Source organism: Conger conger, chromosome 12 (assembly GCF_963514075.1).
Source record: "Conger conger chromosome 12, fConCon1.1, whole genome shotgun sequence".
In the NCBI taxonomy this organism is placed as follows: domain Eukaryota; kingdom Metazoa; phylum Chordata; class Actinopteri; order Anguilliformes; family Congridae; genus Conger; species Conger conger.
The window spans coordinates 12,027,506-12,052,159 of NC_083771.1; the positions used below are offsets into that span (position 1 = coordinate 12,027,506).

The window sequence follows — 24,654 nt, forward strand, 5'->3', positions numbered from 1 at the left end:
ATATTTATGACGTTGCACATTCATTAACCATTTAAATAGCCCATAAACTATTACATTTACAAAAAGGTAATGTGTGTAGGCTATATATATAGTTTAGTCATCAGGCTTTTTCTGCACTTTGGAGTGGTGTGTCAAGCGGACCACCTTGCTATACCGGTACTCTGGCTGCAGGGGGGACACGAGACCGGCCGTGTAGAGAGGGAGGGATCCAACACTACCCCTGTTCTCTCCGTGGCTTGCGCTTACTCCGGTCAGCTCAGTCAGAGATCTGTCTGACTCAGAGGGGAGTTGTCCCAGCCCTAGCGCATAAAAACGTCCTACCCAAGCGACAGACACCACCCAACAAAGATCTCTCTGGGAAGAACAGATTTTTAGCGGACGGACCCCGAAATATTATAATCGTACCAGCGCCAGGTAAGGATGGCGTCTAGAAAAAGTCCGCTATTCAAATGTATTAGCTAATGTACACGCATAGCTCCTGTGGCGTTTAGTACGGCGCTTCTTTATTCTATCATTTTGCAGAATCAGCTAGTGCCAAGGGATCAAGGGTACCAGTTTAATTGGTTTCTTCGTCCCGTTACATCTGTTATGTTTTAATAGATTTCGCAAGGATATTTGTCGAATTGTTTTATTTTAATTCATACCCTCCTAGCCATCACAGATTAGCGAGTTTGAGTCCGACTTTACCTTACACTTTTGCAAGTTTTCGCCTGCATGTAGCCTATTGGACGATGGGCTAGTTTCTTACTTTTCGGTCAGTTTTCTTCCACACCCCGACACCCGCTTTAATATTCATTGTCGCTATCAAATTATGATTTACTTAAGATGTTCATAATGAGGTTTGCGGTTATTCTAGCAGTCCGGGCGGCTTATCGATAGATCCCCGTGCAGGAGACATCTGAACTGATTTGCCGTTCAGCCTACTACGTTCTTTCGTAAACTCGTTCTGGAAAACGATTTGAAAGCGAATATGGGAAAATTGCCTTACAAGGACTGGAAAGAATCGAAACGGAAGAGAATAAGCAGTTAAGGTGACACACTTAGGCCATATTAGGCCTACATGTAAAACGTTTCCAGGTAGCTTTTCCACTGCATAACGGATTAGTGGTTCACAAAATGTACAAACCGTAATAATTTGTTTATGCTTGTTAATTTTCGATTTATAATCTGACATAATGCCTGTTGTGACAACGCGTCCCTACGATCTGGAATGCCACAGCACCGATCTTTACCCCACTCACCGAAATGACCCATCATTGGCAAATTGAAGCCTGTGGACTGTAGGCTAGGGATGCAACGCTTTAGAACCACGAGCAATTCCATACTGAGCATAAAGGGCAATAGTGCAGAAATAGCCCAATACATTGTTCATTGAAATCTGTCGCCTACGCCACGTAAGCACAGCACAGAATCAATACAATTTGATGTGTTTATTTATTTGCAAACATGTTAAAGCTTTTTGCTCAATATTAAGTAGCCAAACACTGTCGCCTAACGATTATTTCTCCTCAACTTGCATGTACACTTAAGATACAGTAAAGGCCAAAGTTCTAACTTCAAAGCTCACGGGAGGCTATTTCGGTCATGACTCAACAGTAACTGCACATACTATATTCATTTTGATCACAGACAAGATGTTTTGCGAAAGGGCGCGGTAAAAACGACTCGTGTCACAAGAAAACCGACATCAGACTCGAACTTAAGTCGATTAACCCCTTAAGTAACCCCCTTTTCTTAACACAAGCTTGAAAATGACATAGCCTACCCAAAATAAAAGGGTTTCTCTTGAACCCTTTTGACTACAGGCATCATCCCAGTCTCTTCTGAAAGATAACCCTTTGGGGTTTGTTTTCTAAGAGTCAGAATTAGCAACTCTAAATATTACTGAAATTTACAGAAGCACAAAAACACAGTGGAAGTGGCTTTTTTCTAACTAAAAATATTTTATGTTTTTGAGCGGATACAGACTATTGTGGCTTCTTAGAAACATAAATAGAAATTGCGCCTTGCATGGCAGCCAATCACCGTTGGTGTGTGTATGAATGGGTGAATGAGAAACATCAATTGTACAGCGCTTTGTATAAGGCGCTATATAAATGGCAACCATTTACCATTATGCATATTCAATTGCTTGACCCTTGTTGAGAAAAGGACATTTACATTGCCTTGAGTAGTGTAGTCTGTGGATTTCCAAAACACAGAGAACTTGAGGTCCCCCCACAATTTTTTGCCACCCACATGTTACAAAATAAGGAACTGTTGTTGCTAAAGCAATGGCATCTTGAAAATATACAGATAGAACTGTGAGTTTTAACTCTTTCAAATGGTATATATTGTTACCATCGTGATGGAAAATTGCACCTTGAAAAAGGGAATGAATCCAAAAATGGGCCGGTGAGATCTAAGGGATTAAACTGACTGTGAGGGCCACACCAATCTATTTGCATTCATTAGGCTATGGCATCCTAATTAGATTATGATACAATGAACCAACCTATTGGAAGGCCTATTAAGTTTTCATCCAAACTGGGTGTGGCATGAACATAGTCTTCAACGAATACTGGGCATTCCCCGACTAATATTTACATCCTAATCGCCATGGAAACGCACACAACTCTAAACACTGGCAGCTCTAAATATAGACCCATCTCGAGACAGCGTTTCAGGAAGAGAATGCGTGATGAGCACAGTTTTCTAGAGGCATTCAACTGATTACGTGTCGAACCAAATACAGAAGTGTTGCCGCAGACTAAACTATGCAGTTGGTGAGGAGTGAAGAGGAAAATTGGGGATGTAATTGAATTCAAGCTTAGTTTCCATGGAAAGGAATAAAAAAACTAAACATTTAACATTTTCAGTCTTTGTAGTGATGTAATGAAAAGTCTAAAAAAGAGAATCATAGTTTTTAGGGTGAGCAGAAACCCTGCATGTTTGCACGGATAACATAGTGTAATGCTAACACACCCTCTGGGGGCTTCCTCTGAATGCCTCAGCTAAGTACCTCAAATATTCATGTAAACAATACAAATATAAAAGTACATTCAAACTCATGGATGAAAAAGAGAAGTGTCAGTGACATACATTCATGGAGCACTTTATTAGGAACACTATACTAATACTGTGTAGGGCCTCCCTTTGCTCAATTATTTGTGGCATGGATTCCACAATATGTTGAGAACATTCCTTTGAGATTCTGTTCCATGTTGACATGATTGCATCGTGCAGTTTCTGCGGATTTGTCAGCTGCACATTCATGCTGCGAATCTCCTATTCTACCAGATCCCAAAGGCTTTCTATTGGATTGAGATCCAGTGACTGGGTAGGCCACTGAAGAACATGGTTGGCATTTTATATAGCGCCTTTATCCAAAGCGCTGTACAATTGATGCTTCACATTCACCCATTCATTACATTACATTACATTACGTGGCATTTAGCAGACGCTCTTATCCAGAGCGACGTACAACAAAGTGCAAATCAAACACAAGAACAAGTGCAAAAGTGGACCTGGGAGGACAGTACAGTTCCGAGTCCTAGTATAAACATACAGAAATTCAGAACCCTTGAAGAGTACAATCAACTTTCAAACTAGCATACCACAGTTGGCAGCTAGAATACAACAATACAACAGCCAATAAAAACAACAATACCTCTACAAGTAACGATATCTATACATAAGTGCCATTACGGTCTCAGGCTAATCACGGTGATTGTGAGTTGGGGAGGGAAAGGTGTAGCCTGAAGAGATGGGTCTTCAGTCTGCGCTTGAAGGAGGTCAGAGAATCTGCCGTTCTGACATCCACCGGGAGGTCATTCCACCACCGTGGGACCAGGACAGACAGCAGTCGTGAGCGTGAAGTGCAGGTGTGGCGAGGGGGAGGTGCCAGACGGCAAAAAGTGGCAGAACGGAGGGTTCTCCGAGTACACACACTCACACACCGACGGCAATTGGCTGCCATGCAAGACACCGACCTGCTTGTCAGGAGCATTTGGGGGTTAGGTGTCTTGCTCAGGGACACTTCAACACAGCCCGGGCGTGGGATCGAACCGGCAACCTGCCAGACGACTGCTCTTACTGCCTGAGCCATGTCGCCCCTGTCATGTTGCCATGTTCATGATACCAGTTTGAGACGATTTTTGCTGTGTGACTTGGTGCATTATCCTGCTCAAAGTAGCCATTCGAAGAAGTGTACATTGTAGCCATAAAGGGATGCACATGGTCAGCAACAATACTCAAATAAGCTATGGCATTCAAGTGACGATTGATTGGTATTAACTGGCCCAAAGTGTGCCAAGAAAACATTCCCCACACCATTATACCACCGCCACCAGCCTGCAGCTTTCTGTTCTTGGCTGACAGAAGTGGAACTCGACATGGTCTTCTGCTGTCGAAACCCATCAGCCTCAACGTTCAACATGTTGTGCATTCTGAGATGCTTTTCTGCTCGCCACAATTGTACACAATTGTCCCTGGAGATCAGCTGTTAAATAAATAATGAAACCAGCTGAGAAAATAACTGAGATCACATTTTTTCCCCCATTCTGATGGTTAATGTGAACATTAACTGAAGCTCCTGACATCATATCAGCATGATTGTATGCATTGCACTGCTGCCACACGATTGGCTGATTATATAATTGCATGAATAAGTATGTGTACAGGTGTTCCTAATAAAGTGAGAGTGTATATGAGGAGTGGACATGTTAGAAGGGAGAAGTTATTATGAATGATCCACAAACCCCCTTAAAATGTCCAGTATAAACTTAGGGCCTATACTACAACACCCAGTGACTAATTTCCTGCTCTGACTCACTTTGTGCCATCCTGTCCAAGGTTGAAAAATGCCTTTTGAAAAAAAGTTTTTCATTTGTCCAGCAACAGGGACTGCATGGATTTTGCACATCCTCTCCACTGTATTTCTGCGATATGTTGATGCAGTAATTGTGTTTGTTTTTATTACAGCACCATAAAAACGCTTTTTTGCCCCCTAAATTATTGCATATTTTTCACAATGAATGTTTAGAAAATATATATATTTGGCCAAAATGTAGTATTAGACAAAGGGAACCTGAGTAAACATGACACATTTTTTCAATTATTATTTCATTTCCCTGTGAAAAGTAACTGATTGCACCACCTTTAGCAGAAATAATTGCAGCCAATTTCATTGCAGTCTTTCACATCACTGTGGAGGCATTGTACCTCACTCTTATTTGCAGAAATCCAGACAAAATGGTCTGTTTTCAATCATGAACTACTCATTTCAGGTCCTGCCACAGCATCTGTATTTTTCCACAACTTTATTTAATCAGAAATGGTAACCTCCATTTCCAGGTCTCTTTGGCCGTGGTGAAGTAGTGAAAGGGTGTGGGAGGGATCTTTAAAAGGCTGGCATATCCAATCACCTTCAAGGCGGGTGATTAGGTGGCCAGATTTAATTGGCCAGTTGGGGAATTTGATCAGGATATCGGGTCCTACACCACTTCCTTTGAAATGGGAACTGTGGGCTCTTTTATTGAGCAGGGCGAGTCAGGGCCTGCTTGACATTGTCGATAGTCCTGTCTGCATGCCTTAGGCATTTGTCTCAGAGTTTTAAAGGAGCTGTAACGGTTACTCCACATTTCCCCCTTTAGACTCTTATTTAGACACTTACTGACAAGTCTGTACAAACAAACCTTGATGGTTGTTTTGCGCAAATGTAAGATGCTCCAGTACTTTAATGTAAGACTTCATCTACATTCTCATAGAGAACTGATTCTCACAGTCTCTAAAGAGGAACGCTTTCAGTTCTTCCAGGTTGCTCTGTCGTAGGTGGAAAGCTCCCAGAAAAAGAACCATTTCGCTTGACAAAGAACCCTGCAACTTGATAGGGTTCTTCTATGGAATAAAAGGGTTGCTTTTGGAACCATTTTTCAGAGTGTAACAGAATCTTTAATGTGAAACTCGCAGACAGATGTGATAAGTGGAATATCAGTCAATACAACTGCTGACAAATCCATGCTAACAGAAAAGGGTAATTCCAGCTTTCCCTGAGTGGCTGGAGTGCTACAATTGATATCATTCTATTTGAAACTTGGAGAGTAGAGCCGTTATTTGAAATACTACTCAAGAATATATTTCTCCAGTGAGGATAAAGTACTTTATACTGTAGCCTGTTGTATTGTATACAGTATTTGGGTGGTGCTTGTTTAAAAATAACATTATTGTGCTTTGGGCATAGTTGCATGTGTAGGAGTCATTGTCACAGCCTTTGCAGTGATTAGAGCAGGTTGTTAAAATATTGGACAGAATATCAGGCTGTTCAGATGTGTTTAGTGTGGAGCCAGAGAAACGGATGCCAGGACTGAGTGCTCGGCTGCGTTCAGTGTGACGATGAGTACTGCGTTCAGTGTGACGATGAGTACTGCGTTCAGCACTGTGTGGAGCACTGTGCTCAGTGTTGAGTGTTGCATCAAGCCTGAAGCACCATTTCACTGAACCAATCACACTGCAAGTGACAAGCATTTTAGTGTTGGAATAAGTATTTTTTCTTCTTCTCTCAATTAGAAAATATTAACTTTACACTTTAATGTTTGCTTGACAAGTGAATGTAGAATTTAGAGTTTACTGTATTCCTCCGTATGATTTTCAGTAGAAATATAAATGCAGGTACGTCTTTGATGGTGATTAGATCTGGTGGGGGGTAACATAATGTGGGGAAAGGGGCTGAGGGAGGGGGTAGGGGATATAACAGAGAGGTACTGATCAAACAGGTAAATTTCACAGGATTGGGGGCTAGAAAGGGTTGTAGATTGACCAAAGTAGTGGACTTGCCTCCCATATTCCAACAGTGAAATTTTGTTATTCCATTTGCAAATATTGAATTGACTGTTATATCAAACTGTATCACCCCATTTGCAATATTTTAATCTAATTCAGCAAAAAAGTCTCAATATAAGACTAAAATACTTGTCATTTTTTGGTTTCCGTGCATAAATACCATTGCAACCCGCCAGCACGTGGGAGTGTGGCTTTCCAACATGTTGAGTACAGGTTGCTTAGCCCTAAGGCTCTCTTTTTCACTGACCCTCTGGGGTATCCGTGTGAGGCTTAAGTGCTGGAAGTGAACAGGAAACGCAAACACTGACTTTAGGTCGGTGAACAGTGTGCTCGGCCCCCGTCTCTGCCACGTCCAGTCCAGCATCACTCACTCCTCCTGGATATCCCATAAATCCCACCTTAGACACTGTTCCTCCTGGATATCCCATAAATCCCACCTTAGACACTGTTCCTCCTGGATATCCCATAAATCCCACCTTAGACACTGTTCCTCCTGGATATCCCATAAATCCCACCTTGGACACTGTTCCTCCTGGATATCCCATAAAGAAATCACCCCTTAGACACTGTTCCTCCTGAATATCCCATAAAGAAATCCCACCTTGGACACTGTTCCTCCTGAATATCCCATAAAGAAATCCCACCTTGGACACTGTTCCTCCTGAATATCCCATAAAGAAATCTCACCTTGGACACTGTTCCTCCTGAATATCCCATAAAGAAATCCCACCTTGGACACTGTTCCTCCTGAATATCCCATAAAGAAATCCCACCTTGGACACTGTTCCTCCTGAATATCCCATAAAGAAATCCCACCTTGGACACTGTTCCTCCTGAATATCCCATAAAGAAATCCCACCTTGGACACTGTTCCTCCTGAATATCCCATAAAGAAATCCCACCTTGGACACTGTTCCTCCTGAATATCCCATAAAGAAATCCCACCTTGGACACTGTTCCTCCTGAATATCCCATAAAGAAATCCCACCTTGGACACTGTTCCTCCTGAATATCCCATAAAGAAATCTCACCTTGGACACTGTTCCTCCTGAATATCCCATAAAGAAATCCCACCTTGGACACTGTTCCTCCTGAATATCCCATAAAGAAATCCCACCTTGGACACTGTTCCTCATAAAATGGTGGCGCTTACTCTGTCACTGGAGCAGCTACCAGATGTGCTCCAACAATTACTCCCTGCCAGCCAGTAATTACAGGCAAGCAGGTATGTCAGCCATTTTAATATATGATTCTGGGATATGAAGTTCTTCATTGATGAGTCATGCCTGTGTGATTGTCTCTTCTGTGCATGTACACACTTGTAGAATATTAGACACAGTAAACAACAAATCAACAGCTCCCAACTGTAGAGTGGTCTGCTAAGTGTGTTGTAGTCAGAAGTCAGGATTAAACTAAACACGTATATAATAAATAAACTTGTCCTGTATACAATCAATAAAGTGAGTCAGGTCTTTAACAGAGGAAGCTCAAGCCATTAAACACTCTTCCAGGGAACTAGCGCTGTTCGGCTTGGACTTTGAATCTTAATCCTTCCTCACTGATGGGCCAAACAACCAAGCCTGTTAGCTCTCTCCTCGTTTTACAGTGCTGTAAACTGCCAACTGCTTCCTGTTAAAAGTGCTCCAGTGCTCCGTTGCTTTGTTTGAGCAGAGAGCAGGATTAGGAGGGGAACACGTGGCTCAACTGGAGGGGGGGGGGGGGGGGGGTTGTTTAAAAATGTCTGCTCTGAGTTGCAATCAGAATCTAAAAAAAACGAAACAAAAAAAGACAGTGACGATTTCCTCCAAAGACAAAGGGGAACTCCTTTTTTTTGGGACAGAAAAAAGGAGTCATACCCCCCCCAACCCCTAGTCCAGCCCCTCCCTATACAACCCTGCCCCCCCTACACAGTGGTGCAGTCTCCATCAGTATTAGTGTTTCTGCTCTCCTGGCTGTGAAGGTTCAGGAGGGAAGGTCTATCTTAATTAATTCATAAATAAACCGTAACGATGCCTTGAGGGCAAAGTCGCTCCAGTTTCATGTCACGCCACACAAAGGAAGCAATCTCACAAAAAAACATTTCACACATCCAGACGTAACTCTTTGAGTTTATCATTCAGTGCATGGAAAACAGGGACACTAGACAAATCGTACATGGAGAATTGTGCAGAATTAAGACAAGGGAGCAGCTGTGCTGCAGAGGTTGCCGGCTTCATTCCCAGTTGGGGCACTCCCAATGCACCCTCAAGCGAAGCACTGGAGCTGAATTAGCCCAGTAAATACAGGGCTGCACAATAGATTGTGTGTGTTAAAATGTGACTGTTTTAATGGCTGGGTGAGGCTGTCAGCTATGGTAATACTGAATACATGCGGTGCTGTGCTGACGGTACACTTATGGGGCTTTGTACCTGTGCAGCTTACTCGCTGAAAAAGAAGCACAGACCCGCTTCTGCTGACAAAACCTCGAATGTATCTCAGATTAGGGTATTGTGGTTTCATTTCGCATCCAAAACTGTATGCATGTTTCCGTTAAGAAACATCTGCGCGTCTCAGAGAACAGTCTGTCTGCTCTGACTGAATTAATTAATATTGTTGTGGAAGATTTGTTCTTGCCACCTTTGGGCATTTTGTCATCTGGGGAAACACTGTTAAGCACAGCGAATGCCCAGGTCACTGTAAGACAAGGCCTGATATTATTCAGACGACTGGCTTTGCAAACAGTAATTACCGTGGACTGGGTGTGGAGGGGGGCGTGGGCAGTTGTGTAAACAGCTGCTGTCGTATTTTTGGAAATGGCTTCTTTGTCTCAGGTATAATGCTGCAGACGGATAACACGCCATGTCACAGTGGCGTTAACTCCACCCTGGCAGTGTAAATCTGATTAATATATGCTGTGTTAGGAGTTTCATTTACACAGAATAATTTGCGGTGCTGTTTTTAACAGTGCTTGTCCTGGGCTGGTTGACGAGCCCCTGTTCTTTTCGGATCTGAGCGCTCGGTTGTGTTGGGAGTACCCCAGCGAGGTCTGAAGGCTTAATGAAGCTCCACAGAGACTGTGCTCAAGCAGGCAAGCACTCCAGCTCTCAGCTCCCAGAATGCATAGCAGCTGACTTCTCCTGCAGTAAAACAGGCCCTGGAGAGAATGCTGCTCTGATTGCCTGTAGGACGTGGCTGTTTGTGTGTGTGTGTGTGTGTGTGTGTGTGTGTGTGTATGTGGCTGTTTGTGTCTGTGTGTCTGTGATTGTATGTGGCTATTTGTGTGTGTGTGTGTGTGTGTATGTGGCTGTTTGTGTCTGTGTGTGTGTGTGTATGTGTGTTGGAGTGTGTGTGTGTCTGTGCGTCTGTACTGTTTGCATGTGTTGCATTTGTGTGATTCCTGGTCGGTGTAGTTTACAGTAACGCAACATCTGGGAAAGCGCTTCACCGCAAATCAATTGGTTCAGTACCCCCATCATATCAGATGACCCAGGCCGGGGAGGGGGGAGCCGTCCCCAGCCCAGAATGAGTGAGCGGGTGCGGGGCGGTGGGGGTGCTGTGGAGGATCCTGGCGAGACTGAGTCTCTCTTAGGGGGGGGCTGGCTAGGGGCCTGGGGGGTGGCGGTATTCTGGGCCAATCACAGGGGTTCTGAAATGGACCCTTATTTTCCTGTCTGCGAATGAGATGATGTGCTGAAGTCATGTGACCTGTAGCCTATTTATACCCCTGTCTCCCGTCTGCAGGTTGAGCAGTCTGCATTCAATCCAGAGTGTCAGTTTAAAGCAGCACAGTACAGCCATTATGTTTTCTTAAAAATACAAATTGTAATAATTATAAAGATCTGTAAATTAACAGGGGCCTGAAATAAATAAAAAAAAGGAGAAAAAAAAAGAATCAAGGCTGCTGGTCGATGAAGTTTCCGTAGAAATGCATCCGTGGTTGTAATCAGTATGTACTCAATTAGCATGTAATTAGGCTCAAAATGAGTGTGTAATTAGGCTAAAGTTTCACTTTAAATGCATTTCAATTAGAAATACAACATGCACAGTGCACATGAAACAAAGCTTGCCCTGTTTATTTGATTATCTTTCGTATTATCAAATGTTTTCATTGCAAAGCTTCTTCAAAAGCAGGAACTACTTGGATATTTTGCAATATGAAATATGACCGCACAACCTAAATCCACATCCACTGGAAAACTACTTCCTGTTCATATTTCACCTGATGGAGCCCAACAGTGTTTGGCCCTGTTCTTTATAAATGGGTTGTAAACTGTACTGTAAGTGCAGGTTTGTGCTCCACTTTGGCTGTTTGTCGAGGTGCTCTGGGCTTCTCTGTTAGCCTCCATTTTGTTTTTTGCGAAGTTGCTAATCTGTCTGGTTGTTGTGAAATACCCTACAGCTTGAAGGCCCAATGGTTTCCGGTCCCTACACAGATGATATTTGTCATGTAAGCGCCTTGCTGGTGATCTAAACTCCAGGGGGTGAAATGATTTAAGGCCTATGGAGATTTCAGTTTCACAAGAGTTGTAATAACTTGAAAGATTATTTTTCTTCTCTCTCCAGTAGAAAGTTATTAGCTTGATTTGAGTTACAGTTTGCTTGATGAATGAAATTTTCTTGCCCCATCATCAGTAAATGTTCAAATGAGTCAAACAGAAATAAGTGTTGGTTTCTGCAGTGCCAGCGTGCTGCTCTTCTCTCCTCTCTCTGGGTGCTGGGGTGTGCCACAGGAAGTGCCCATGTGGAGGTGGGAGCCACGTCATTACTGCAAAACTACTGCCACTGACCTGACTCACCATAATGTCTGTGGTTAAGGACTAACCATATGCACTCTGCAAATGGACATGAATATCTTGCTTATGGTTACATCACTCACGAGTGGGCCTAAGCCTTTCCAGTCAGAAATTATGCTTTCATTCCCGTTTCAGAAGGTTAATGTTTAAGCCAGTTGTTTGAATGGTACAGCACATCCTAGATTTATATACAGGACGTGTCAACGTTATCTGCAGGGTGAAGTCACATTTTATTAAGGGGGGGGGGGGGGCAGTGTGGGTAGGTATGAGAAAACAAAACTCAAGTTGTGTAGGATCACATCTGTCCATATTAGTCAATAATATTTTTGTATATGTTATGGTATAAACATAAAGGAATCCACAAATATGCAAACCAAGGGTGCAAATATGGAAATTCTGAGCCTATTTCTGTAACCACCATTTGGTTTGTCATTTTGGCCTGTAGGAAAACACCCCAAATACACCAAAAGGCGGAAGTATCCGAGAAGTGAAGGAAACGCGTGCAGTCTGACCAATGCTACTGGAACAGGGTTAATTCAACTGCTCCTCTGCTCTAACAGTAAGACAAAAGGAACTGCAAATGTCCGCCAATAGTGTGGCTCTATAAGATCGCCATCTATTTGTATAAACGCGGACGTACCTGTGGCATGTATAGCCTACAATGATACACTTAGTATGTATCTTGTGACGGTACTGGTGTATAGGCGAGTGACTACGGGGTGCAGATATCCTAGGTTGTCTATGTGTGTTAGGACTCTAAACTGCTAAGTGTGCAGTGATGTAAGTCAAGAGGATGCAAGTTCAAATTAATACAATTTATTAAACGATGTGCAATGCAGAAATATAATTATGTGGAAAGGTGCAATATTAATGGCTATACGCGAATGGTGCGCAGGAGGTCGTATTAGCAAGTCTCTTTCCACATTCCCCTCTATATACCCAGGGTTTACAGGGAAACAACAAATCATCAAATAATGAGTCACAAGATGGCGGTAACAATGGTCCTGCTGATGTTATCTCTGTATGTCCAACAAACCTGGTTAACCTTTGTATTCCAGCTGGATGCTGACTCACAGGTAACTTGCATTACCTGTGGTTTATTCCTACAAGATCTTTATTCAGCAACCAGTGTACTACACCACCAATGACACCAAACTATTTCCCACATCATTAGCTATCTAAAGACACCAAACACTGTATGTGGAAAACCCATGGTTTATACAGTGCTATTTCGACTCATCAGTTCTGGGAGCATTCCACTGAGGTGGCAGAATTGCGCAGAGGCAGCACAATGATGGGAGCCCTGTATTGACGAGCACTGTCTTTTGGTCTGTTTCCTTCTGGGGGTCTGCAGAGAGGCACACTTATGTAAAATGCCCTACAGGCCCATACTGATTCTGTCGTGTTTTACGTCATAGCACAAATGCAAACTGCAAGCAAGTTTCCACTTTCATGGCACAAGTACACTCTAAAAGAGTGGTAGCACTGGGAACCCTGCGATTCCATAGAAGAACCCTATCAAGGGCAAAATGGTTCTTCGTCCGATGACAGAGGGATCCATAAAGAACTAAAAAGGGTTCCCCTATGGGATCAAATCAAAGAACCCTTTCAGTCCCCATCTTTCTAAGAGTGTAGATCAGACACTGAGTTAAGAAGGAATAATAATTAGGCTACTTTTAATGCATGACATTCTAAATTACTGTACAACAACAGTGGGGCATCAAAGGTTGAGTTTGTTTTAAGTGATTATCAATCGATATCAATATTACTCAGATATTGCAAGTGCCTTCATTATAATACTGTAATACACTAATGCAGAGATGTAGGATCACTACAGAGAGCAGGATTGCACTTTTGTTAAATGCAGATTGTGCAAGTGAATGTATAACTGTTCGCCTTAGTGATCTGTTACCTGAAGACAGGTAAAGATAATGTGTCATAGATAATGGAGAGCCATTTGTTTTTATTATTTTCTTACTTTTATTATTCTACGGAAGTGGTGCCGTTTTCTTATAAATGGTGAACAGAGTTGAAATTGTGTGTACTGGGCTGTTGTGTTGAAATGAAATGCATGTCTTTTTCTAGAATCAGAGCATGTTCAGTTGTAACTTTCTTCCATAAAGGGTAAACAGGTGGACAGAATCAGATTACCTGGAGATAGTTTTGTGGGGTGTGGTAGGAACATTGGGTAATTTTGAATCTGCCAGTCTCAATGGTAATTAGCATCTTGTAGGATGTGATGTTTCTACTGCTCAGATCTATCTGGTATTGTTGGACAGTGGGAAGGAGGGTCAATTGTTGCAAGCCGTTGCTTTTTCGATTTTACAAATTATGGATATTTTCTAGGAGATAGGTGGCAGTTTTAAAGAAACACTGACTGTGAAGGTTGTAGTTTTGCTGAAATCCATTGATGTGATGGGATTGGCGCATTACGTTTGATGAAAGTATTTGAGTGGTTTGTTGACTGGACCTGGTGCGTGATTCAGGTATTCAGAAGAGGACTTACATTTGACATATCCATTTGTACAGTAGGAAAAGAGACAACATTACTAAACTACAGCTCGGTGATAATTGGCCTGGCACAGTTTCTTACCTGTGGCCTTTCAGAGGAGAGCTAACATGGCTATACTCCCCTGTGCGGTTGAGCAGGCCTAGACCATTGGTCACTCCAAATTACCCCCCAAAAAGGGGTGAAACATGATGTAGGGTGTGTGTACCATGAGGTCAATATAGCGACTGAATTGTAAGCAGAATACTTTGACACCTCATTTGTTAGCTGCTCATTAACTGTGGGTGTTTCAGCGTTTCATTTCATCTCGGTTCACATTTCTTTGCGAGTTGTGTGAATCTTCTTTGTTGGCACTCCAGAAATCTCAGGCTTTCACAAAGCAAAAAAAACAACACCCTGGACTTATTGCAGGCCCACTTTGGAGCATTACATGAGGAATATACCTGGTTTAAAAGACACAGCAGCCTTATGCAATTACTGGAGACAGTAGCTTGCTTTATAAAACCACTTCCCCCCCCTGAGGACGCAGGTCACAAGGGTTTCTATTTAATGTGGGCTGGACATTAACAAGAACAACAGCAACAAAACAAATATGATACTAGATGCTGAAATGAAAGATTCACTTCAAACACAAAATGGAGTCTTAACCTCATAGTACCCGGGGAAACATGAATGCGGAACATTGGTCTGTTCCGGAATGTTGTTTCACTCCAATTTGGAATGGGGTTTATTGTTGGGAACTTGGAAGTGGTTACATCCTGGAACGCATCTGGGTGAATGCTGGACTGTTACAGTAATTATGTAAGGATTCGAAAGACGGAAAAGCGGGGAAAAAGTACTAATTTCTTCCAGTTTTTTCTCTAACCGACGGAACGGGTTGTGTTATTACATTACATTACATTACAAGGCATTTAGCAGACGCTCTTATCCAGAGCGACGTACAATGAAGTGCAGATCAAACACAGGAACAAGTGTAAAGAGGACCGAGTCCTAGCGTGGTTATACAGATACAATTGAACCCTTGAAGTATACATCAACTTACAAACTAGTATACCACGGTTGACAGTTAAAATACCCCAAGTACAACAATACAATAGCTAATACGAAACAACAATATCTATATATAACTGCCATTATAGTCTATGGCATATACAAGGCTATCTTGTACAGGAAGCTTCGTGTGTGTCGAATGTGTCCGGAAACTCTCCTGCAGAACGGAAATGAAGCACAGGTTACGTCTTATCAGTTCAGCCGCAGCCAAGAAACCTGAGCAAATATTTAATTCAGGGACTTTCTTTTTGCACACACATTCAGGCAGTGTTGGTGCGTTTAGCGCAACCTGACGCCAATCATTTTCTCGTTTACATTTTCTAATTTATTTTCCATTTTTAGAGCATAGAGCTCCGTGTCCATGGCATGAGACAATCTGTGCACAATCAGAGCCAGTTACTCACGTCTTAAAAATGCCAAACATCTCCTGAAGTGCCCGGCAATCTCAGTACCACCCAGCTGCCACTTCAGCTGCACTTAACACAGCGCCACAGAGTTCTAGGGCCTGTGATACGGTGTGTGTGTGTGCGCGTGTCTGTGTGTGTGTGTGTGTGTGTGTACATGGCAGAAACACCCCTTAGAGGTATGAAGCTGTGCCACAGGGCTGTTGGAGTCCTGCTCCGCCCGAATAGCAGCCTTGGCATAGTGCAGCTGTGGGGCGGCAGCAGCTGCCGCCCTGTTCCTGTCGCAGGACCGTGCCCCTGCGTGCGCCGAGGAGGAAACCCCACACCGGGCTGGCCTGGGACCGTCACAGCGCAGAGCGCAAACAACTCACATTTCAGGGGTTTGGGCCCACACATTCCTGTGGGTTGGAGAACTCATTTAACCACCAAGAACCGACAAAAATGAATGTTTGTAGGAACCAAAGCAGGATACTGTTCAATGCAGAGATAAATATTTAGTTCTTGACCCTTTTGCCATAAAACCAGGCGACAGTTTACAGTAGATTGTCCATAATAGGTCAGTGGACTGGAGATGTTTTGCTGGTGCTGGTGCTGGTGCAGGGCAGTGTCCCAGGTTTGACCCGTGTCCCCCCTGTTTTTGGGCAGGATGGTGTACCACGCAGAGTTTGAGAAGGCTGGGCAGCAGCCAGGCCTCCAGGTGTGGAGGATCGAGAAGATGGACCTGGTTCCCGTGCCAACCAACCTGTACGGAGGGTTCTACACGGGCGACGCCTACCTCATCCTGAACACCATCAAACAGCGTTCAGGAAACCTGCAGTATGACCTGCACTTCTGGCTGGGTACGGACGGGGGGGTCAGGGGTCACTGGGCAGAGGCTGCGAGGCCTACCTCGGCGTGCTTTGTCCAGCTAATGGGGAAAATTCACCAGGCTTTCAGAAAAAAAAGAACACTTTTCAGACTGGTCAAGGCTGTACCTTAGTCACTCTGAGGTAGAAGTTAGGTAGATGTTAAACAGTAAACGTAAGCTACAGTCTTGAGAAGTCTGAAAAGTGTAAGTTTTGCTATAACCTTCTACACTACACTCTCAGAAACAAAGTGACAGTGGAGGTACATTTTTGTTATTCAAGGATCAAATTTGACCAAATGTACCCTGAAAGTACAGTATTCTTCTCTTTGGGTACAAATGAGTGTTCCAAGTAAAAGAGCTATAAAGAAAGGACCAATTCGTTTTATGTTGCTGGCTAGGGGTGCAATTTTATGCACCTATTCTGTAGGGTACAGCCCCAACATAAACGTATTTGTGCCTTCGTAGGTAGTTTTCATACCTTTACCTTTGAGATTGTACTTACATTTGGCCATATTGTTTTTCCATTGTTGCACAGACCTTTCTGCTCACCAAAAATAACTGAAACTTCCAGTGAGTTTACAATGGAAGGTCAAACCATCATTGTCCAAAGAGCACGTTTCTACTCCCGGATTAACCACATGACCTGATAAGACACATAACCAGGTGTGTGTTCTTCTTCAGGTGATTTCTGTACCCAGGATGAGAGCGGGGCGGCCGCCATCTTCACTGTTCAGATGGACGACTACCTGGGGGGCAAACCCATCCAGAACCGCGAGGTTCAGGGCTACGAGTCCAAATCCTTCCTGGGCTACTTCAAATCTGGACTCAAGTACATGGTGGGTAGTGACCCAGGTCTGGACTATGATCATTCTCCCAGCTGTTTCAAAGCATAGCTTCAGCTGGTCAAACCATGTTGAGCTGGGAGCTGGTCTGAACTGGTCAACCAGCTAAACCATGTTGAGCTGGGAGCTGGTCTGAACTGGTCAACCAGCTACCAGCGGTTTCAAAACCTAGCTTGAGCAGTAAAGGGGTCAAGATTAGCACATGTGCCGATAAAGTCAGTACCGAAAATTGAGCTTTTTTTTGTGTGTGTGTGTTGCGCTTTGTTGCAGAAAGGGGGCGTGGCTTCAGGATTCAGACATGTGGTCACCAACGAGGTCGTTATGCAGCGCGTGCTGCAGGTGAAAGGTCGCCGTGTTGTCAGGGCAACAGAGGTGCCCGTCAGCTGGGACAACTTCAATCAGGGAGACTGCTTCATCCTGGACCTCGGGAACGTGAGTCACATGATGTTTCTGGATGGTCACCAACCTCATTCAGTTATCAAGGGGGGTTTGGAAATAAAGCTAGAGTGATTAATGGGCGTGAACCAGGAGTTTATTAATATACCTGTACATCACTGACAAAGACCATTTGGTTTCCTTTCTCACACTACATACATATGTAATGATGTCTATGTGTCTGCCTGTCACCCAATCAGGGACAGGTGTGGGCTATAAAGTTTGTACCCACACAACGCTACTTTGTAATTACCACGCCTTGCTTTTACCTGATATGATTCATACTGCAAAAAAAATTCTGCTCTATGAATAAATTGTTATTGACATAAATTTTGTAACTACGAAAGTTTTTCTTTACAAATTCCTACTTCCTACTGCTTCATGTCTAATTGGTGGGGCTACCATGTGCTGTCAATCGCAAAAACACTTTTTTTGAGCCAATCAGCAAGTAGTTGGTCTGTAATAACACATGACCGCTTTACCAACTCTGGGGTTCAAACCACTCCCACATCAATGCATTATGCACAAATGCAAGTCCTCATATCATAACTTATTCTTGAGCAGAGACTCCATTTTGAATTACAGAACTGTTGGTGAAAAACAGAAGCATGTTTTGTTATTGAAATATATTAAAATAATTCAGCAACTGCATCATTTGAGATAGTACTACTGCGGGAATCCATCCGCCAATCCTACATTGCAAAGCAAGACTGACTGAATGCCTGACCAAATGCAAATCTCTACCTCAACAGGAGATCTTCCAGTGGTGTGGCTCCAAGAGCAACCGCTTCGAGAAGCTGAAGGCCACGCAGGTCGCCAAGGGTATCCGTGACAACGAGCGCAGCGGTCGCGCCCGCGTGTACGTGTGCGACGAGGGCGCGGAGCGGGAGAAGATGCTGGAGGTCAGTTTTTTCCAGGAGCTCTGAGATTATGACACGTAAAACGCCTCTCCTAACAGCGTCACAGAGCAACTATGACACTGCTGCAGTAATGTAGACAAATCCCTTTTTGAGGAAACCGTATTTATGAAATGTTTTCAGGGACTGCCACGTGCAAATCGGGTTTTCAGAGAAGGTAGTAGTTCTCAGTTTCTTTTTGGCCCAGTACTGTAGTACTGTAGTACTGTAGTACTTTGTGGAAAGCCCAACTACGTTTGTAGGCCCGTCCTGGTAATTACATAATCAACTGTAATTACAACCTTACAGTTGATTTGACTAAGTAGGGGCCAATCCCCCCTGGAGCAATGTGGCCGAAGAGCTGCACAGATCTTACTGTGGCTACCTCCCAGGTCCCAGTCAAGTCACTCTGTATTCCACCAGCTGAGCTGCGCAGTCGCAACTGCAGTCTGCAGTGGTGATGCACAGCCGACACAAACAGACTACAGGCAACCGGTTGAGCCTCTGTAGTGTAATGAGCTGGAGTACCCCCTGTGGACTACAACGGTCTCCTGGCAACAGACTGGCCAGGTCTGTTCCACAGGACTGCCGGCCACAGTCAATACCGACAGTCAGCATTTGATTGTGTGCCTCGTGCTTTAGCTGGATCAACCCCCTGCTAATGCATTAGCATATTTTAGCATATATTTGGGAATGTAGTAATGTTAAACAATAGCACTGTTTTTGTATTAATATATCGGTGTTGAGGCCAAAGCAGAATGTGAAATTAGAAAGTTATTCTCTCTGCTGTGTTAGTGTCTGAACGTTAGCTCTGCTGCCCGCCCAGGTTCTGGGACCAAAGCCGGATCTGCCCGAGGGAGTGTCCGATGACATCAAAGCCGACGCATCCAACAGGAAGATGGCAAAATTATACAAGGTATGATGTCAGAGGTCAGAGGTGAATCCAGAGTGGAATCTGTCACTCTGAGCAGAGCTAAACAGAGACCTCTTTGTTCCGTGGTTTTATGCTTAAGGCTTTTATCCCATCTTTGAGAGAAAATGTCCACCATTTTGTGTTTGTCCTCCCAACACTGGAGTTGCCAGGTGTGCCACCCACACCAACCCACCAGGCACCCTGCACTCTCAGAAATAAAGGTACAGAAAGTGCCTAAAAAGGTACATATGCTTTTTGCTCTATAGGTGCATACAATTGCACCCCTAGATAGCAATATATAATTAATATGTACCTTTTTTGCTTGGAAAACATACTCATTTGTACCCACAGAGGACAAGAGAATACGACCATACTTTTAGGGTACACTTGTGAAATTTTTGAATTACTTTTCACTGTCAAATCTACACTAAAAAATAAATTAATTGTAGGACAGTGGTTGCACAAAATATAGTAGGCTGTGACAAACTCATTAAATTGAAGACATATACACCATTGTGTGCAACCACTGTCCATAATTGTATTAAGCAAATCCAACATAAAAAAAAACAAAAAACATAAACATTGCAAAAAAAACATTGCATAAACTACTCTATATCTCGAGGGTTGGGCAGAGCTAGCAGCTTAACTACATTTTCCAGTAGGCTACCATGTGTGTAGTTGAACCATTTCCAAAATCAAGTCGGGCCTACCAGTATTCACATGAAAGTAAAATCATGACAGCAGGATCATGCCTGGACAAAGAAAACTCCACGCTTTAGATGTAAAACCGCATTATCCATCAGACACTGGAAGTAAAAATTCCCTGGCTAAAATGGATGAGATTTATTGTGTCATCACCTCGAATGCTCTGGTCCATATAAAAGTTATCCTGTTACCATCACATAATATTGGACATTAACATGTCACTACACAATAGTGTCTATATCATGAATGGGCATGCTTAATGTAACTCTTGAAGCTACAGAAGTTACATTACAACGGTAAGTTTTCAATAGCAGCTGGTCGATCACGATCAATGTATTGGGCACCCCAGTGTTAGAGTGTCTGGGTTCCATCTGTTTGAATGTACCTGACCTTCCTGCATCCTTCCTCCTCCTCTTCCTCCTCCTCCTCCCTCAGGTGTCCAATGCCAGTGGAGAGATGGCCATCGCCCTGGTGGCAGCGGAGAACCCGTTCTCCCAGAGTGCACTGGAGTCCAGCGACTGCTTCATCCTGGACCACGGCTCCGATGGCAAGATCTTCGTCTGGAAAGGTCAGCAAGAGAAGACGTAGAGAAAAAAAACAGGGTTAAAAACACATTTGGTATAAAATGAATCAGGAAACTCTTAGTCACTTGAGTGCCCATGCATAGAAACGGAACAATACACATCCTGTATACAGTGGCGATACAGTGGACGCGATTTAGGTGATATTTCCTGTTGTTTCGCCTTTCCACACAATCTCCTAAGATGACTACTTCCTGTTTCCTGGCAGGCAAGGACGCCAACATGGAGGAGAGGAAGGCGGCTCTGAAGGCGGGCGAGGACTTCATAAAGAAGATGGGCTACCCCAAACACACGCAGGTGCAGATCCTGCCCGAGATGGGCGAGACGCCGCTCTTCAAGCAGTTCTTCAAGAACTGGCGCGACATGGACCAGACGATGGGGCTGGGCGTGGCCTACGTGTCCAACAGCATCGCCAAGATCGAGAAGGTGCCCTTCGACGCCTCCACCCTGCACGACTCCCCCGCCATGGCGGCCCAGCACGGGATGGTGGATGACGGGAACGGCGAGAAGCAGGTGAGGCTGGGCGACGGGGGGCGCTAGGAGGGGTGTGAGGGGCCAGTAGGGCCTCAGATTGCTGTGAATACCTCCTGGATAAATACAGCAGCTGGACTTCAAAGGCCGGTCAACACCAAGAATGAGAACTATAACAATAACTATGAATATGTTCTAACTCAAGTGGATGGTGGAGTTCACACCACAACTATAAAGACAAGTCGCTGGGATCACTTTAAGAGCAATTTTTCTCCGGCTGTTTGAAGGATAAACACTGATGGCCAATCACAATCCGACCAAATTCACAGGGCATCACATGAAAAATGGTAGATGGCATTTACAGAGAGTTATTGTTCAGCAGTGTGGATGCTATTTCTATAACATTGCTATTGTTATAGTTATGGTTATGGTTATAGTTATGGTTATGGTTGTAGTTACGGTTATAGTTATAGTTCTTGGTGTGGATGGGCTTTAGATCTCATACACCCGCCCCAACATTCACCTGTACAACATTCACCGGTACACCTGTCCCAACACTCACCTGTACCCCCATCCCAACACTCACCTGTCCCAACACCCACCTGTACAACACTCACCTGTACACCTGTCCCAACACTTACCCGTATGCCTGTCCCTGCAGATCTGGCGCATCGAGGGGGCAGACAAGGTGCCCGTGGACCCCTCCACCTATGGACAGTTCTACGGGGGCGACAGTTACATCATCCTCTACAACTACCGCCACGGAGGCCGCCAGGGACACATCATCTACATGTGGTAAGGGCTGCATCAGGACACATCATCTACATGTGGTAAGGGCTCCATCAGGGAGACATCATCTACATGTGGTAAGGGCTCCATCAGGGACACATCATCTACATGTGGTAAGGGCTCCATCAGGGACACATCATCTACATGTGGTAAGGGCTCCATCAGGACACATCATCTACATGTGGTAAGGGCTCCATCAGGTGCTCCAGGGGGAAGAGCGCTGGAATAAGTGTGTCTGTTTCAGTTTCCAACACACACCTGACTGCTTTCCAGCCCCACTCTCAGTCAGAAGATCATTGTCTCTCCCGTGCAGGCAGGGAATGGACTCCAGCCAGGACGAAGTCGGGGCGTGCGCGATTCTGTCGGCTCAGCTGGACGAAGAGCTCGGCGGGGGGCCAGTGCAGGTAATATTTCTAATTTCGGGGGAGATAAAAGGACCGCATCTCTGTTTCCCCTTTATGACTTGTTACTTTTGATCCATTGCTGTATCATGATCTCATGGCCAGGACACAAGCTCGCTGCATATAAACCTAACAGGCGCCCCTGCAGTTGTCCCTGTCACACAGGAATGGTGTATTTTTTTAGCCTTATTTTTAATTTCTTTATTTTTGAATCGGCTTGGTTAGCTTTATACAGCTGTGAACCAGCTATGAATCTGTCCAACAGCACCTGTCCAATGCGCCTCACCGCTTTCTAGCTTTAACCCTTTAAGAGCACTACTGGGTAACTGAAACCAATGGCTTTCCAGAACACTGACTTTTATTGTTTAAATAAATTTAAAATAAAAAACTCAAGCTCTTCAAAGGGTTAAAGCAGCAGAGTACCAACTCTGTTGATTTACTTTTTACTGGCTTATAACCTCAACTCTGCAGTGGCGGTGTCCATTGTCCTTCATCCATCCCCCATCCCCCCCTGCAGTCCATGGCTCTCCAGACCCCCTGCTCTGTCCCTGGGTTATGTAAACAAAGTCAAGGCAGAGTGTGACATATCCACCTGTTAAAACTAAACAGTGCCATGTTCGTTTGGATACTTAGATCAGGGGCCACAGAAGTGGTCCCACAGAAAAGTCCCACAGGAAATGTAAAACTATATTGTTAAAGACTCTCTTGCTTTTTGAGGAGAACTGGAGTGCTACTTTCCTATAGAGGTTATGGAAAAAGTGTATTAATAATTGGCAGCCGGTTCTTTAAAAATGTCAGAAAGAAAAGAATGAGTCCAGAGCGCTCTTATTTTGAAAGCTAAAAAGCCCTTGTTAAGGCTGACATGGCTGACAAAATGGTGGAAAATGAGCATCTACCTGCATTATGGCCCTGTGTCGGCCATTATCACTCTGACTCTGACACACAACTCCGAATACCATGGAATCACCTTTTTGATTTTTAAAAAATATTCCCATAAATCATTACATGTACTAAATATGTGGCCAACACGTTGTTGGTAATATTCAGAAAACTATAATGATATAGTATATAATAACATCGATAGCCTTATATTTTAGATTTGATTTAGTGTAGTAAACAGTTGTAGTGGATGTTTGATAAAGAATTAAAGGGGTAAACCCTTCTGCTGGGGTGCCAATGAGCAGATGTGTCACAGTCTGCCCCCCAGCTGTTTTAATACCCCTCCCCCCCAGCTCTATTTTAATACCCCTGCTCTACCCCCGTCCTCCAGCTCTGTTTAACACCCTCCAGCTCTGTCCCATCTGCCCTTCATCTGCTTCTCTTCCCTGCAGGTTGTTGGTGCTCCAATCACCACACAGGTACCTCTCTCTGTGGTCCACATCTGCATGTGTGTTAACCGCGGTGTTAACACCGCTGTGGCATGCATGCACATCCTGCACATCTTCACCTCCCAACCACTAGGGGCAGTGTGCTGCACGACGGGTTAACCCTCGCTGGCTTTGGGCATCTGCCCACCTCCCCGATAGATAGATAAGGAGTGTGGGCTCGATGGATAAATCCCAGCTAACACACTGTTCTCACAGTGTTGCTGAAATGTCTTTTTCAGTGTTATAGCATTGGCTCATGGCGGCAACATTGTGAGAATGTTTTGCCTTAACTGGGATGTTTCAGTGTTTGAGACTGAGCGGTGATTGTGTCCGTCTGTCCGATAAGACGGGATCGGAGATACTCAGACACTTATTACTGGCTAGTTGTTAGACAAACAGGATATTCCACAATCTGTTTTGGGTGGAGTTTCCCCCGCATATCTGCGGTAAATGCATTGCATTTACACCACAGTGCTCACATTCACACACTGCCCCTCATACCTCCACCTCATCGTCTGTGTCGTCTCAGTCTGGACATGCTCCCATCATGCATTGCGCCGTGCCGTAGATGTCCCATATCCTAACAAGATAACCCACTGTGCCATCCCTCCATTTCTTTCTCCTTTCTTTTTTTTAACCACCTTTATCTCCCCAATTTTGGATGTTTATCCAAAACATCATATGTTCTATCAGCACATATTGCTGCAACTCCCACTATCGATGGGTAAGACCACAGACAAGCGATTGCTGTACTCTGAAGTACATGAGGTCAGACACCGCTTCTCATCCAAATGCAGTTTTCAAGTCACACAGACATGAGTGGGAGGAAGATATTCCGTGGGCAGCTCAAAGC

General features: G+C 44.1%; 1 protein-coding gene across 2 annotated transcripts in view; it reads left to right on the plus strand.

Annotated features, from left to right (window-relative positions):
* Positions 1–241: 241 nt before the first annotated feature.
* Positions 242–24,654, plus strand: part of LOC133142473 (gelsolin-like) — a 32,117-nt gene continuing 7,704 nt past the window's right edge. The window contains exons 1-11 of one of the 2 annotated variants that reach the window (XM_061263714.1): positions 242–414; positions 16,200–16,393; positions 17,083–17,237; positions 17,514–17,675; positions 18,431–18,580; positions 19,401–19,490; positions 20,628–20,760; positions 20,982–21,286; positions 21,906–22,039; positions 22,347–22,437; positions 23,766–23,792. In XM_061263714.1, the coding sequence (XP_061119698.1) occupies positions 16,201–16,393; positions 17,083–17,237; positions 17,514–17,675; positions 18,431–18,580; positions 19,401–19,490; positions 20,628–20,760; positions 20,982–21,286; positions 21,906–22,039; positions 22,347–22,437; positions 23,766–23,792 (1,440 nt within the window). In that variant the 5' untranslated portion in view covers positions 242–414; position 16,200. The remainder of the gene's footprint in view (positions 415–16,199; positions 16,394–17,082; positions 17,238–17,513; positions 17,676–18,430; positions 18,581–19,400; positions 19,491–20,627; positions 20,761–20,981; positions 21,287–21,905; positions 22,040–22,346; positions 22,438–23,765; positions 23,793–24,654) is intronic. The other variant, XM_061263715.1, reaches the window with a different exon arrangement.